At 36.3% G+C, this 17,828-nt stretch overlaps 1 protein-coding gene across 1 annotated transcript in view; it reads left to right on the forward strand.

The window, feature by feature from the left end:
• Positions 1–6,461, forward strand: part of scfd1 (sec1 family domain containing 1) — a 46,116-nt gene extending 39,655 nt beyond the window's left edge. The window contains exons 22-25 of the mRNA XM_042337886.1: positions 962–995; positions 3,610–3,675; positions 4,562–4,630; positions 6,195–6,461. Of these exons, the coding sequence (XP_042193820.1) occupies positions 962–995; positions 3,610–3,675; positions 4,562–4,630; positions 6,195–6,221 (196 nt within the window). The 3' untranslated portion in view covers positions 6,222–6,461. The remainder of the gene's footprint in view (positions 1–961; positions 996–3,609; positions 3,676–4,561; positions 4,631–6,194) is intronic.
• Positions 6,462–17,828: the final 11,367 nt, after the last annotated feature.

Raw genomic sequence — 17,828 nt, forward strand, 5'->3', positions numbered from 1 at the left:
ACTGCACACAAATCCACCATCATGCTTAAGACTGCAAACCAAAATACTGAGGGTTTCACATATGCCTGATTTTCATTTGACTCGTACGGAGTGCTTACTCTCCCGAGAGGGATGCATCCTGCTTTTCTAGCGCGATTGTTAACCCCAGATTGTGCAATGAGGTACAGTTGGAGTTTTACTTGCTTACAAGTCTCTTATGTTTTCAAAAGAGATAAGTTTCTTATCATTTATGAAAATCCATATAAACTACATCAACTGCACTACCTTCATCCACTCTTTCCGTTACTTCATCCAAAAGCTCTTGTAAGAGACGATTTGCCTTTAACAAATCCATGTTGGCTATCCTTTATTAACCCATGTTCTTCTAAGTGAAAATTTATTTTGTCCCGGGTTATAGTCTCTGGAAGTTTCCCCACCACTGACGTTAGGCCGACTGGCCTGTAGTTCCGGGGTTTATCCTTCTGTCCCTTTTTGTACAGGGGAGTAACATTTGCAACACTCCAATCCTCTGGCACCACCCCGGTGTCTAAGGAGGATTGAAAGACTGTGGCCAGAGCCTCTGTGATTTCTATGCTTATATACAGTTATAGAACCATGTTATTTATTATTTTAGAATTGCTCTTTTTATAGAGAATAAACACTTTCAATATAAATGCAACATATTGTAATCCCATAGTCAGATTAGATTATGAACAGTCAATTCTCTTAAAACCCAAGAGGTCTTGTGCTGCTGTATGACTCTTAATGTCTGACAGTGAAGTGCAAATTAATTTGCTCATTATTTAGCCCACATAGTCCATCCATATGAAATATTCAAGAATCGAGAAGAAAGTGTACGGATCCAAAAAGTTACCGTGTCATATTTGTTTTCCTACATTTTCAGTCCAGGGATTTCATGGTAATGAGAGCATTTTGGCATTAAAACTACGTCTGTCAATAATATTTTTACTTCATTTTGTAGCACAGTTCCAAGAAGCAAGAATCCATTCCAAGAGGTAAGAAGGGTTTTTAAAATACTGTAGCATTTTTGCAGATTATCTTATTTAGCTATGATATGACAGGCATTACGGAAATTAGAGAACCATTTTTGAGCTGCCAAAGTCAAACTATGTGATCCACATTGAAAGTATTAAAACTTGAATCCTCAGAATCCCCATACATGATAAACAACTTTATGAAAAGTCGTTGATTATTTCATAGCTGTAAGCAAATGTTGTTGGGTTGTCTTCATAACTATAATAGCAAATGAACAATGGCCAATTTTTCTTAAAGTCACTATTTGCAAAAACACTTTTATGTGTATGTTTTAAAGTCCCATCAATCTTTATCAACAATGTATTAAAAAAATTATAATTGGTGTATACTGCTCAGTTGCCATACTGTATTATACAGTACAATTTATATAAAGGATTTTATGTCAGGTAGACATTTCAAAGCACTTTCCACAGCTGACTGGTCACCTGAGCTAGGGTTGGGGGGGAACGGGAACTGATTGAAAAAGTGTTCAGAGGCTTTGAAAGTGAGAAAGCTGAGAAGAATGGCTGAAAGTTCGCCCTCCAATGGTGGGGCAAAATAAGGCAAGGGACATGAAGCAGGCTAACGTCACGAGCAAAGGAAGCAGTAGAGTCACGGGAGGTTGCAGAGGTAAGTGTGCAATGCCTTGGAGAGATTTAAATGTGAGGCCAAGGATAATGTGAGAATGAGGATTTGGTTAATAAGAGTAATTTGTCACAGATTTGTGATTCCCACTTGGTGAGTCCCTAATATTGGCCATTCCGTCTGGAAGAAGTGGTTTCCTGCAGATCAAAAGCATAAATAAGTGGGCGAATCACCTTGAGATATTCTTATACACCTCTTACTGATCCTGCTATCATTGTTTTAGCATAGACATGCCCATAGCATTAGGATTAGGAAGGCTTACATTTAAGAGCCCGGAACTTGGAGTGATGATGTTTTAATATTTCATACTAATAAAATAAAAATGATGTTGCAAACGTATGAAACTACTATCTACAATGTTTAACATTTCAATCCCTTTATAAGAACCACCAAAAGGCAATGAAAGAACAAAATCTTGAGGCCATGTGAACAATCAGAGCTACAAATGCACTCTACAAATGTTTCTTGTTCTTGTTGCTTTAATGTCAGCGTAATAACTTGAATATTCCAGTCATGCATGAAATCTGTAATTCACTGGTACAGATGTCACACATAAAATACAAATTGTTTCGAACATTTAAGCAGTCACAGAGGCGTAACACATTGAATCTCAAACACAGGATGTGGTTTTGGACTGATGTTTCTATCCCATTCTTGCACTCGTGGCAAAAACTGAAGAGCATTGTTCGGGAGATAGAAGCAGTTGCCTACCACCACCTCTCACGGTGCTTGAAAACTATAAATAATGGAAAGGGAGAAAATAAGTGCTACAGAAAAGTAATTTCTGATCATTGAACAGTCTCTTGACTCCCTTCCATGTTGAAGAAATCCTTGTCTGATCCCTCAACATTTTGTGTACAGGAAGAATCACACAATTTTGCTTTATAATTCTTGTTCAAATTATAATACCAATTCCACTCCCTCTGATATCTTGAGAAGAGAAAGTAGGTTGCTGTAGAGGGATTTACTTGGATTATGAGTCGATCCAAACCTGACTGATATTTTGAAATTATAAAATGTACAGAGGCAAGTAATTCAAATGTTAATGAATTAAAATACTACAAGTTTATTTTCAGGGCAGGAAAATTCTTGTATAAAAAATCAACCCTCCTAGAAGTAAACTGCTTGTTTTTGTGGAGTTTATTTTCTTAAAATCTGCTTGCAACTTGTTCCAAAGAACCTGAAATAGGGGTATGTTTGTTAGGTTAAGCAGACAAATGAAACAGGTGGCCAAATTGCTTACTGACAAGTCCTTTACATGCATTTACCTGATCTGGGATTACTGGTTGGAGCTGCAATTAATCTGTTTTCTGAGCTCATTTCCAATTTAATTAACCTGGTTTAATTTATAGCAGTCTAATTTGAGAGCAAGTGTTCTCTTAGTCTTTCCTATAATTACAATACAACAGTTGAGCAAAGTACAATCAAAGAATGAAAAAATGTGTTTAAAAATTAAGAAAAAAGTTCACTAAAACAAATTTGGTCATTTTAAAATGCTTTGATCAATAAAGCCAGTGGTCTTTAGGAGATTTTTGTGCAATAATAATCCTTGCATTTGATGTAGATGTCTCAAAGCATTTCACAGAATATATTTTAAAGTGAATTGACTGTAAAATTTTTGGGGGGAGACATGGCAGTCAATTGCGCACAGCAGTGTCGCACAAACAGTTATGGATTGAGTGACCGAATTATAACTTCAAAACAAATTTGAAGGGATTATTACCTCCAGAAAAGCGATCCGCCAATCGACTAACAATCGGGTTATTTCTTACACCAAAGTAAATAGAGGTGTGTGGAATAAGAAAACTTGTCCAATGTTTCACTCTCCCTGGGAATCTAACCCAGGTCCTCTCACTTGCAAGGCGAGTGCTCTAGCCACTAAGCTGCAGGACTCCACAGTTATAGATGTGTTCCAAAACATCATTGATTCAGGTTCTGTTCATTTTCCAGGCCATTGTCTTTGTTGTTGGAGGTGGAAATTACATTGAATATCAGAACCTTGTTGACTACACCAAGGTGAGAAGTCGTATAATGCTGGAAGATCAGTATATTTAAACTTGTACAAATGCGGCAATTTCTGAACATGTTGAACTTTGATGGAAATGATTGTTATTGAGCGAGATCTCTTGCAGTTGCATTTCTCTGCAGTTTCAACATAACAAATGTCTTTTTTAAATTATTGTCTTTATCTTATTCGGGTATAAAGTGCACATCTTAATAGAACTAATTAATGAATGTAATTTCAGAATCCTGGGGATATGTACAGTCTTAAAAATGGAACACTACAGCTGAGATAATGTTATAGAATTGAAGGTCTATCAATAAGTGTACAAAATAGCATTATGATGCCATGATATTGTCCAGAACCATTTATAGTATTGATTGTACCACAGTAGTATGAAACGCAATGATATACCTAACAGTGTTTTAGCTAGGACATTTATAATTATTGCTGTTGCTATATAATGGCTAGTGGCTTTGAGTTTCTTTTTAATTATCATTTGTCTCAATCGTCTTTTGTTAAAAGCATGGATGTGCATGTGTGTGGAAGAGCATTTCATTACCTTGTCATATGCAGTGTTGCAAAGATCTGCTTATTTAAGTATTTGAAGCACAATTTGCAGTCTGTGCAGAAGTTCAGTTTTAACACCCTACTCAGAATAGACTAGAAGGTCAGTATTTAGTGATAATATAGAGAATAGTGGATAAATCATTCATTTTAATAGTCTTCACCAGATGATTGAGTCATTTATTGGGATCAATAATGTGATAAAACATTCTAAAACAATCATCAATAAAACTTTTTCTCACTGTTGCAACTTTTTGTTTGCTAACTACTTCAGCTATAATTTCATTTTATGAGACTGAGAAATAAATTAATTTCTTCTGTTTTTTTTAATAGAACAAACCAGGTAAACATGTGATCTATGGCTGCAGTGAACTTTTCAATGCCACTCAGTTCCTAAAACAGGTACCGTATTTTGTTTATTTAGTAAGTGATACCATATGGTGCTGGATAAAAGATTAGACAGTAATATGGTTCTACATTCACTCATAACAAACAAAGCACAGTCATTTATTCTGTCACTTTTCTCAAAAGTATACAAAAATCTGCATAATATCATGTCGTTTACTCAAATACATGCATGAAAATACCAGATTGGGCAAATATTAGCTATCTGAGCGTATGATACACCGCTCATCATTGTTCCTTTTTTATTTGCTCTGCATTTACTTTTAAATGTAGGAGATTTTTGTCCTTGATATAAAGTGATGCATTTATAAGACACTCCAGTTTTCACAGATCAGCCAGCTTTCTGTGCTTATATAATAGCTGACTTTTGCTTCATCTCTGTTTTTACTTTCGCTGCACAGATGTGTTGTTGATGTGGGGTATCAAGGGCCCTTCTTGCCCATAACTTACAAGAGCTGAAAGTGACATTACCCATGCTGTTTACACATTACACAAATGCAAAAAACACCAAGGGAGAGCAATGTTGCTTCCCCTGCAGGGTACTTTGTTTTATTAAGAGGATCTAAGTATATGGTCCCAGACCACACGTAGTAATGGAGGTTGCACTGTAATTGTACAACACCAACAAAATTACATTTGTACAGCGCCTTTCACGTCAGGAGGATGTATAAGTTTCATGAGCAGCAAATAGTAAGATAAGTAAAGTACCTGCCTACCAGATTTAATGCGGGAAAGGACTATTGACTGTTAAATGTCAAACTTGTCCACATAATATGATCTCAATCTTTACCAGTTAACCAAGGATACCACTGTGATGGCGAATTAGATATCACCCCATTGTCCCTTCAATACAGCCAGGTAATTGGATTTCAACAGGCCCTGCTGAATTGAACTGATACTGGAATAAGACAATTACAGATTTGCTGGGTAAATCTAGGACACGATTCCTGCCTTTTCAAATGCTGAACAGTTCAGTATTTTAGAACAAAGTCTTTTCACCAATGTGATCTGAATATAAAACATATATCAAGCAAATTCGTACTAGCAATGCACAACACATTACCTCCCCATTGTACTCTCCCATCAGCTAGCTCTTATCTACCCATTGAGAACGAGCATGAAACTGATCAAAACAAATATGTTAAATTCTTGTTTCTTAACTAAAAGAGCTTATGAGTGAAATAATTTTAGCCAGTATCAATTCAATTTCTGCCAATAAAGGATCCACATTACCCTATGTGAAATAAATGTTACTTCGGATCAAATGATAATAGTTTATCTTATTCATTCATCAGTTGAGGTAAAAAAAAATTTAAAAAATATCTTCTACTGGATTTGTTCCTCCTACTGTGCAGTGTAGAAATCAATATTAATGTTCATCAAGGGACCCTATTTCCGTCTGCCCACATATGCATTGTTGTCTCCCTCCTGACAAAAGACTAAAAAGGAAAGCAGGAATGTGTGGAAGGCTTACAGTGGGGATAAACAGGTAACTTGCCAGGTTAATTTCAGCATCATTTGCATCCACTAATGTGTAACTATTACTTCTTCCATCCTTCAGTTGTCACAACTTGGATCTCAAGGCTGATTCACCTGTAGTCTCCCTGCATACATCTTTATTACAAGGTGAGAAGAATACAGTGAAGGCGTATCCAATACATAATATCACCTTTTCTTTACATAGTGTTCCATGTGATTTCTTGTAATATTATAACTCATGCAATTCCATTTATTTGATAACTCTTTGGATGTAATTTTGGTAATTTTTAACACCAACCTGTACATCATGTAACTGTACACATAGTTGAAATAAATCTTTAAAAAAGTACAATTTGTGGCATTAAATGAAGTTATTTATCCTTGCGCGTGAATGCAATTTTTTAATATATAGTATTATCAAAATAAAATTGTTAAATCAGACCATGAAGCAAACAAATGAGAATTCTGAGCACACCTTAATAGTAGGTTCAACCAAATTGGTTTTAGACCATCACAATTGCACCTAGGAGCTCAGCTAAACCCATTGTTGTTATTTTATTATTAAACACAGAAAGATTTCTCTATGCATGTAAAATCTCCGCACAAATGATTTTTTTAATAAATGTTAATTAACTTCATCATTGTGGAGTCCTGTAGCTCAGTGGTTAGAGCAATCGCTTGCAAGCGAGAGACCTGAGTTCAATTCCAGGCAGGGCGAAACCTTGGGCAAGTTTCCTTACTCCACACGCCTGATAATAATCCCTCCAAAAAACCCAAAACAATAATAAATTGGTCATTTTCAATCTACGACTGTTTGTGGGACATTGCTGTGCGCAATTGGCTGCCGCGTTCGCCCACAAATATACAGTCAATTCACTTTACAGTGTATTCTGTGAAGTGCTTTGGGACGTCCTCCCGACGTGAAAAGCGCTATATCAAATGCAAGGATTATTATTATTATTATCATTCTTATCAGCTCCCACAAAATAAAAGTAGGATGGAAATTGAGAGTGCAAACTTACAATTAGTGCATGATCTGTGATTTTCAACTAAATAGAAGCTTCAGAACAGAAAAATAACATTGAACCCAGAGCTTCAGGAAACAACTAAAACCTTTTAGGTAATGTATATCAGATGCTGGGTTTATACTGTGCACCAAGTGTTTTTCGTGGAATGTGCCAAAAGCATGGAAACTTGCCACCAAATGTGCAAAATAAACAGCTTGACTTTAGAACCAGGTTGCTGTACTATAAAAATGTGCATTTGGTGCAAATAAATCTTACAATAGCATACAGTATACACTAACTAACTATCTGTAAGAAATTATTTAAATAACAACAACAACTTGGATTTATATAGCACGCTCTACGCCGGACAGCGTCTCAGAGCGCTTCACAATAAAGGATCCTGGGGCCGAGCCAGGGGGAGGGGGAAGAAGGTGATCAAAGGCGCGGTCGAAAAGAAAGATCTTTAGCCGAGACCTGAAAATACGAAGAGAGGGAGCGAGGCGAAGGGAGTGAGGAAGGGAGTTCCAGAGCCTCGGGGCATCGTGGCTAAAAGCACGGCGGCCAATGGTGGAGCGGAGGATTCAGGGGACAAGGAGGAAGCCAGACCCGATGGAGCGAAGACAACGGGCACTTGTGAGAAGAGCGGAGGTCAGAGAGGTAGGGGGGTGCAGAGGAGTGGAGGGATTTGAAGTCGATCCTCTCTGGGCAGTCTGGCAAGGACTGGGGCATTCGGGGAGTGGAGTTTGGTATGGAGAAAATCACACCCAAGTGGTTTAAACCTAGAAAGTGTTAATCACCTTTTTTAAAGCTGGACTTCCTGGGAAAATTCCTGTTGAGGTTTTGGTTGCTTTTGTCAACTGCAATGCCAGCTTTATGTAACCTGGAAGCTGGAAAAGCAGCGTGTACGCTCTTTTTTTCCTTCTGGATTTTACCCGTTTGAATAGAAATAAATAATATATCGAAATTTATTTAGCACTGTTGAAAATATTGGTTATTGTATTCCAACTAATAATTTCTCCCACAAACAAATTTGTAAGTACTTGATTTTATGCCCTTGGTAATTTTTTGCAGTACGCCAACCTATTCTCTAATAGTAGGGGGTTTCATACTGCATGTTTGGCACCAAATTGCTGTGGATTTGGCAGCATTCAACAGCAAAACATAGTCTATAAACAGAAGCTTCATCAGTGAGAATTGTAGCTATAGCATGCTCCTGACTCCACTCAATCAAAATAAATAAGGCAAAAACAAATCACACCTGACTTGGTTGACCACGGTTGGTTAAAATGGGCCCAACCATTGTATTGACCGATACAATATTGAAAAAAACTAGAGTTTGAGTGCAAATGCAAAACACAAAAATGGGAGAATTTTATAGCCCTGATCAATGCGATGTGGAGCAGAAAGTATGAATCTGAAGAAATTTCAAAAGCAAACTTTGGTTTGGCTCCCAGCACTCTCAGCACATTTTTTTTGATTTGTGAGGCAGGGGTTAAGAGGACAGCGTTTAACCAAATTTAGATAGATAAATGGAGTTCTAATAAATGGATTCCACATAGAAAATGTGGAGTCCTGTAGTATATTCACTGGAGCACTCATGTCAAAAGCGAGAGGACCCGGGTTTGATTCCCAGGCAGGGCGAAATATTAGGCAAGTTTCCTTACTCTACATGCCTCTGATTACCTAGCAGTAAGTAGAAACCCGGTTGTTAGTTGATTGACGGATTGCTTTTCCGAGGTAATAATCCGTTCAAAAAACTTTAAATAATTATAATAATTTGGTCACTCAATCCACGACTGTTTGTGAGACATTGATGTGCGCAATTGGCTGCCACATTTTGTCCACAAAATACACAGTCAATTCACTTTGCAGTATATTCTGTGAAGCTCTTTGAGACGTCTCGAAAACATGATAAAGCCCTACATCAAATTATTATTATAAATAATGTCACAGTCACATAATTAGATTTCTAAAACTTGTGTAGTGAAATGCTAGTCTTAAAATAGAAGACCTAAAATGGGTGATCAGTTCCTGTGTACCTGACTGGCTATTCAAGTTATTACGGACATTTTGGTTTAAAACCAATCTCTCAAAGTCTAGAATTTCAGGCAAAGTATCAGAAAACGCTAGTTTTCTTTGCTTTGAAAATTTTCAGTCCTTTAGATAGCAGTACCTGCAATACATTTCACACATTTTGTTTCCAGTAAAAATGTGACTAGGCCAATTTTCAAAGTGATGCATGCTGCTTAAATTAGGAGGTTATCCACCAAGACTTTCTCTATAAAGAGTCTGCTTTTCGACTATAACCAACATATCAGAGTGAAAAGGGTAGTTTTTCCATCAGCTCAGCAAATATTTCATACCAATTGGAATGGGATTGGCAAGTTCTCTTCTGCAAGTGCCAGTTGGAAATAAATGCCTTTCATGTTCTCGATCCAACAAAGTAAGTAAATCTTACTCAGCTGTACAAAATGTGATGTTTTGCTTTGCCCAACATAATCAGGACAATAAAATAATTTATTTTAGCTCAAAATTCTATTCTAAGCATTAGAGGTTTAAAATCTGATGTTAAAATATCAGTATTGAATATTGTGCTGAACATATGTAAACTGCTTTGGAATGTTCTCCTGTGTGAAAGATGTTATATATAAGTGTAAATTGATGTTGCACAATGCTCAAAGCAAGTAATGGAGCATATTCTATCTCTTAGGTATTTAAAAAAAAAGGAATTGTTTTAAACAGTCAAGTAAGATTATTGGACATGAAAAATAGTATTTAATGATCATAATTATGATTAAGTATTTTGATGGATATGAAGCCATGGAACGTTGCAGCACATTTGACCTATTGTGTGTGTGTCTGTGTTGATTCTTTGGAAGAGCAATCCATTCAGTCTTATTCATCTGGCTTTTTCCCCATACCCCTGTTAACTAATCATTTTTGGCTATCTATCCAGCTCCCTCTTGAAAGCTATTATGGATCCTGTCTTATCCACTGATCCTGCCAAGGCATTATACACATCTTAACAACCCTTTGTAAAAAAGGTCCTCCTTATATTAGTATGTATTTCCTCTCTTATTGTTTCATAAATCTGGTGCTGCAAAGTTATGGAAAAAATATATAACCCTTTGCCTCATTAAGTCATGCATATGTATTCTGATAAATCAATAGCTGTAGTTTGCTCCTGTGGAATCAAATTATCTTGCAAATAAGAAAAGATATTTTGACTGTCCAGCATCTTGTCCTAATAGTGAATTCTGAAAATGTAATTACTTGGAGAAACCAAGTTCTACGAGTTTGAGTATATGTAGAATGATTGACTTGTATGACTATAACAGTAAATTGAAATTTTTGGGACTATTGTGACAACAGTTTGCAAGTTGTGATAAGAACCCAGAAATGTTTTTCAGAACTATCACTAAAAATGACCTAAGAGTGTTCAAAAGTAAATTTTCCTATCTACATCTCCAAGAAGCCAGAACCCAGCTGAATGTGATTAAAAAGCATAAGTAATTCTGATATTTAGAAAGTAATCACACTAGTTGTGGAGTCCTGTAGCTTGTTGATTAGAACATTTGCCTCTCAAATGAGAAAACCTAGGTTTGATTCCCAGGAGGGCAAAATGTTCAATAAGTTTGTTTAGTCCACACGCTTCAGTTTACCCAACAGTAAGTAGGAACCCAGTTGTTAGTCAATTGGCCGTTCACTTTTCCAGGGGCAATAATCCTTCAAAAAAAAAATAATAATTTGGTCACTCAATCCACAACTGTTTGTGGGACACTGCTGTACAATTGGTTGCCACATTTCGCCCACAAAATGTACAGTCAATTCACTTTGCAGTATATTATGTGAAACACTTTGAGACGTCTCGAAGACATGATAAGGTGCTATATCAAATGCAAGGATTATTATTTATAGTTGTGGTTGATGAGTCTGTAAAGTGCTTTAGCTGAGAAGTCATTGTCTCAATAGAAATTATGCCATATGTCCTTGTTAGTTTGAGCATTGCAAGTTTATCCATGCTATTTGAGCCATTCACTGACAATAAATGCCCTGCAGAAACTTGATGAAAATCTTTGATTTGGCACTATAAAACAGAATGGTAAGGGTATGTCTGGCACCACTGCCTGTTTCCTGTCTGCAAAGGAAGAAAATTCAGTGGCTTCTTGTCCAACATCAAGGTTAATGAAAGGTTTGCTCTATTTGAATTTTCTGTGCAATCTATGGCTTCTTCATGAGATCCTGAATTGAGTATTAAACAAGCTACTGTTACATCTGGGCACACAGCCACATTGTACTAATATGTATTTATCCTGGAAGGCAGACTTTCTGATGGCAAACATAACTGGAAGGAGGGTGAGTAAACTAAAAACATTACTCATTGATGTTCCTTTCAAACTGTTTGAAAGAGGGCAGAATGAATACATCTTCCACAGGTGGCTGACAGTAAAATCTTTGCAATCATAAATTCAGTCTCATATCTAGAGAGAAAAGTATGTTCATGAATATTTATAGGTTCAGAAATCATCTATCATTGCCTGTGATTACATAACCCTGGATTACTTTCACAGTTAAATCATTGGCTTTCTGAAGAACATGGATTTTAGGTGATTACAGATTTGAATCGAACTCTTTGTTAGCCAAAATGAATACGCTTTCAACTAGAAGTATACCTTTTAAATGATGCATGTCTGACATCTGTATATTAAAAGGAGAAATGTTCCTAATGGGGGATAATCTTATGTTTTAAAAGTTTGGTTTGATAAACATCGAGATGCTAACACCAAATGGAAACTGAACAAAAATGAGAAAAAGAGTTTTCAGGTTAAATGCGTTAAACAAGAAAAGGAATAGGATAATATTTAAAATTTACCACAGACCACAGCTAGGCCAAAGTAAGGATAACTTTATGGCAATAATAGTGAGTGAGAGGAAGGTGGTACTTTAAACAGCCCAACATAAACTGGGAATGCCCTTGTGGGAAGGACTCTGAGCTTGTCGGTGTCTTGCATGGCTGCTCCTTGGCTCACATTTGTCAACAGTTACAAAGAGCATCTCTTGTTACACGGATCTTGTGACTGACCCAAATACCTACTATTCAGGGATAGAAGCTGAACCATTAGATATTTGTGACCCTAGTGGGATGACAAAGGAAAATTTACACAGAGAGGGCAGAGGATGTCTGCTGAGCTGAATGGAAGACTGAACAGAACGAGATAAGGAAAGTGTAGCTATCACATGAGAAGTGAGAAAGAACATAGCAGTGGGAAAGTACTGAGGGAGGAAGCTAATACCCCAAATGATCAAAAGGGAATTAAAAATAAGAATGAACAAGAAATAGCAAACATATTGAATGACTACTTCTTGGAGTTTTTTGACTGGGGAAGGTCAACTGTGTTGTCCAACATCCAACACACATCTTTTTGCACAGATATCCAGGTGCCTTTTAGGTGGTAACTGAGAGTCTTCAAATGTTTTTTCAATGCTGTTGTATCCTAAACTGTTTTAAAACCAGGTACGTTAATAAATGTATAAATATATTTTGGTTAGAAAAACAGAATTATGCATAATTGTATTGGAGATATGAAAATACTACAAATCTATTATGTGACTATACATACAGATTTTGTACAAATCTTTGGTTGTTTCATATGTATTAGTGCATCACTAATACATTTGTTCTTTCTTATAGATGTCTGAAGACAAAGAAAAGTGACCTCCAGATTCAAATGTGCCATTTTTAATAGTAGCCTTTAGAGGTATAACATTTCAGAGCATCAGCAGTAAATGTTCTGGGCAAAGAAATCTTTTGTACCAGAAGTAGATAAAAATTCCAAGGTGTTTAATCATTTTTTGATGAAGTTGTAAAGGTCTCAGGGGACTATGTTCACTACATTTCTTTGGATTTGCTTTGAATTCTTCAAAATTGGTTATAAAGTTTGATTACTGAACACACACACACTTAAAGCATAAACCTGCTGAAGAATCTCTTTCCAATCATAGCAGGTGCCTTGTCTGTACAAATGCTCTCTAACTTGGACCAGTCAAGCTTATTGTCTTTAATACATTTTTTTAGTTCTTCAAAAATATCCACTCCCATGATTGAAACAAGATTGAAACGTAAACCAAGAAGTTCCTCGTTTATATAAAAGTTTCCGTTGATACACCTAACAAAGACACTGAGCTGAGCCATGTTAGTAGAAGCACAACTTTCATCCAGTATAAATGAAAAGTACTTACTGATGGAGATAGAAAATATAATTTGCTTTGACACATCACTCGACATCTCATCAACCTTTCTCATAACGTGTTTTGGGAAACCGCAATTTCATCCACCATTGTTTTATTTTGAATTGAATTCAGCATGTATTTGCTTAAAATGCACTATATTTATTTAGGTAGCATTGCAAACCAAGCCCACTGGTTTTGAAATTGTTCCTTTGTGCAAACAAGAACTGTTCTTCCCAAACCGGATTAAACTCTCTCAACGCAATGTCCTTTCCATATTTTCTTTTTGACGTACGGAACTTACTAAGCAACATGTTTGGGTGTAAAAATCAAACACTTGCAAGATCAAACAATTAAACTTCAACCCACACTCTAATGCTTCAGCTCACAGGCTACCATTGACCTTGTTGGCATTTGGGGTGAGGTTGTGCGGCAATAACGTCACTTCAGCGGGGGATCCAGTCATTATTACTGTTATTGGAGTTATTTTTTTAAATGTGTTGCGTGCCATACCAAGGGTGTGGCCACCACTGGCTTAGAGGATCTCAACGTACTGCTGAGCACCAGAGATCTGAAATTCTATCTAGTGTTAGTCTGTTAGGTCAGTTTGTCTTAAAATTTGTCACTGCAGTATTTTGTAAATTCTTAAATGAGGCTTAATATAGAAGCTGTTTCTTGCATAGTTTTTAGGACAAAACTTTTCCACAATTCTGTGAGTGTCAGGTATCTAATTAGGACAGATTAAGATCATTAAATATTAGCCTTTGTTTTGTACCATTTGCCAAGTTATTAACCAATGTACTACTTCCTCTTTTGTCCATTTTTTGAGGCATTTCATCAAATGCCTTCAGAAAACCAAAACTTACATTATATCCAACCCCAAAAATTTCCTGACTGACTGCCTTTACTCTTATTAATTATGCTTGAGTTACTTCCTTTGTGGGTGGACTCCAACATTTTTCCCTCTGTGGATGTAAGTTAACAGGCCTACAGTTCCCAAGATCATGTTGTTGACCTTTTTTTTAAAAAAAAGTTAGGTGTTTTGCAGTTTTCTGTACCACTACATATTTAATGAGCTGTGAAAAATGTTAGGCATGGAGCGCTTAACTTACTCTCGTTTCCCAAAGTATTCTTGGACGCATTCCATCAGCTTCTGTTGTTTTATGAATGTTCTAGTGCCGTATTTTTAATGACCATTTCATTAATAATCTTTATTTCACCATGAAGGCAGATTTCCTCCTGTTCCTCTAATTCATGTCATCATTTTCTATAATGAATACTTAATAAAAATGCAACTTTCTTCCATATGTTTTACTTTTCCACTATCATAGGTATTTTCAATACAGATACTTTGTTTAAGATGAATATACATCAAAATTCTGTTCCACCTAATATTCCTTGCAATCTATTCTCCAGTTATTTCTTTTCACCCTGGGCTATCTTTTGAACAGTTTTTAATTCACTTTGTGTCCTTTTATCCATTGTTTCCTTACATTTTTATAACATGCTTGAGGTGCCAAGGAGTGAATGGATTTGAACTTGAGTGTGAGGATCTTGCAGTGGATCCGTTCGGTGATGGGGAGCCAGTGGAGCCTCGCCAGAACTGGTGCGATATGGGTACGGAGTTTGGTCGGGGTCAGTATGCGAGCAGCAGAGTTTTGAATGAGTGCCTTAAATACATTTAGCTTTTCAAATAATTTATAATCCTTTTTCCTAATTGGAATGATCTGTGCTCCCTCACCCTGACCTTACAAAACAACCATTGTATTTCTAGAATTGTTATTCTTTCCCTTTGTATCACTTCCAATGCCTTGTTGAAGGTCTGTGGACCTAATTTGGATGCATCTGATTGCTGGTCTAACTTGTTCCTGATATGAGCATATTATTGCTTCTCCAGCATTATGTTTTTGGTTTTGCACTGTGGCAATTAGCAGTGGCGATTGCTACCTCTTAATTTTTTAGAAAAGTCCCAAAGGTTTATCAGCTATAAACCAAAGTCTTAATCTGTTCTTTAATGTTTTTTTCCCCTGTGTAGTACTGTCATTATCACATTAACTAATAATCTTCCAGGAGTTAAAAGGTTTTCTGAGTATAAGTCCATAATAAATTTCATTCTACCAAGCAATTTTTTTTGTTTTGCAAATACAGCTACCGTTTTATTCCCTCATTAAGGTCATATATGAAGATTATAAATAATAGGTGCTCCAGGACTATTCTCTGTGGGGAGCCAATTAGTCACTCTCTTGAGCTTGAATAATTCTATTATAATTATCATTTATTTTCTGTTGTTAAGGCACATTTCAGTTAATTTTGAGGTTTTCCTATTCCTTGAACCCTTGGCCATTAATTTGCATTAAGTCATTTTTGAGGAACCTTATCATAAAGTTTCTACAGGCACATCCTGCTAATATGCAGTTCCGTCTTTCCTAAATCCATATAAACATTTCAGTTATTCTTCAATCTTCATAAATTATGCAGAATTTATCTTTTTTTTGAAAGTGTCTACAGGTGTACTATTTCCCTGGTGTATTGATTTCCTGTAAGCAAGTTGATTTCTACCAAGATAAATTTTTCAAGATTACTAACTGTTTCTGGTGTCATTGGATTCCCAGTGTCCTGACCAACAATATCCTGAATAAACCATAGGTTATTTACTTCAAGGCTGTTTGTGGGTTTGTGGGACATTGGTTTGCAAAATGCCTGCTGCATTCACCCACAAAATACAGTCACTGCACTTTGTATTACATCCTGCTATACCAAATGTAAGCATTATTTTTAATAAAGCTTTGAGTTGGTCCCTGAAGTCGCTCCTAGATTCATGTTTGACGTTGAAATTAACTTTTGTTTATATAAAAAAACAGTAAATACCATCCTAGCCCATCCCATATGACTCTTAATTACTGTACGATTAGTCTATTTGCAAGACGTGACTCCTGGCAATGATGGACAATTACATCTTCCCAAAGGACACAGGTATAAAACCACAGATTTTGATTCTGTAATGACTGGATCTTACTGTTCAGACACGTTTTGCTTCCTTCTAAAACACCTTTCTATTCACACCTACTCGCATTTATAAAAGGGTCGTTGTTTGTTACAACAATCATTCCCATGAGGTCAAAGCAATTGATCACATAAACGGGTGTTAAAGCTGATTTTACAGTGGCAGAAATCATTTGACTGACGAGTGTAACTTGTTCTGGCCTAATGCTGTAATCACCGAGATAGAGCCCTGTCTGACTACAGACCTACGTCGGGATCTACCTGCTAACTCTAGGTGGGTGTGAACTTTCACTGCTTGCCAAGGTTAAGTGAGAACAACAACAAATTAATGTGTGTATAGTGACTTTCATGTCGGGAGGCCATCCCAAAGCGATGGAACATGAGGCACAAAATTTGTAAAGTCCACACTTCATTTAATAATAATACTTCCATTTGATATAGTGCCTTATCACATCTTCGAGACATCCCAAAGCACTGTAAAGTGAATTGACTATATTTGGTGGGCAAAATGCTTTATTTCACCTGCTTCATTTAAATAGCAGAAGGCCACAGCCATTTCTATTGAAGCGTTCAATTTTAAATCACATTTATTTCAGTAGGTGTGGCACAAAAACTTCATTACATTTTACAGGACACAATACTCGGCAATAAAACCCTTAATCTTTTTTCCCCCCAGATATTTTATTTGTTCAGGATTACAAAAACAAATAGCTTGTAATAGGGACAGAAATAGTCTTTCAGATATTTTACTCACTGTAAACTACAATAATGGATATAGATTGAAGCCCAAATGTTATACGTGAAAGGTCACTTCAAGCAGTGTCCTTTTCATTGCACCCATTCTATCAGGGAGAGGGATTGATATCTTTACTGAATTAACATTTCTACAGATACAGTTTGTAGTGCATGAATTTTACAAATGGATTTTAGTTCCTCAGTAACAAGCTTTCTGAATCCTTTTTTTAAATTTTGAACCAAATACAGGATTGAGTTTAATTGCTAAGAAACCAAACATAATATTTCAGAAGCAGATTCCAGAAACAATGTTTTTGTAGGAAAATAAGTCACAGGATTTGTGTGTATAGCTGGGATGTGTTGAGTCTACTGTGGCCAGTTAGTAGGGATATGTTCATTTCTTATGTGTAGTTCTTGGCCCTGTGGTGTGGTGCAACGCTGAATTAATAATGGAATGGAAATGGAAACGCTCAATAATGAAAATGCATCTTGCAGAACATTGACTTCCATGAGTACAGTCAACCACATAACAGAACGGTTTCATTAAAAGTTCCTCTTTCAAAAATGCTGGATACGCATTTTTACTTTCCTTATAGATCATTGTTTAATAATAATCTTTGCATTTGATACAACGCCTTAATACCTGAAACCCTACAGAGCACAGGATTTACTGCAAAGTGTAATAACTATGTATTTGTAGGTGAATGTAGGTAAATGTGGCAGCCAATTCAGCAATATCCCAA

Source organism: Callorhinchus milii, unplaced genomic scaffold (genome assembly GCF_018977255.1).
Source record: "Callorhinchus milii isolate IMCB2004 unplaced genomic scaffold, IMCB_Cmil_1.0 Scaffold9, whole genome shotgun sequence".
Classification (NCBI taxonomy): Eukaryota; Metazoa; Chordata; class Chondrichthyes; order Chimaeriformes; family Callorhinchidae; genus Callorhinchus; species Callorhinchus milii.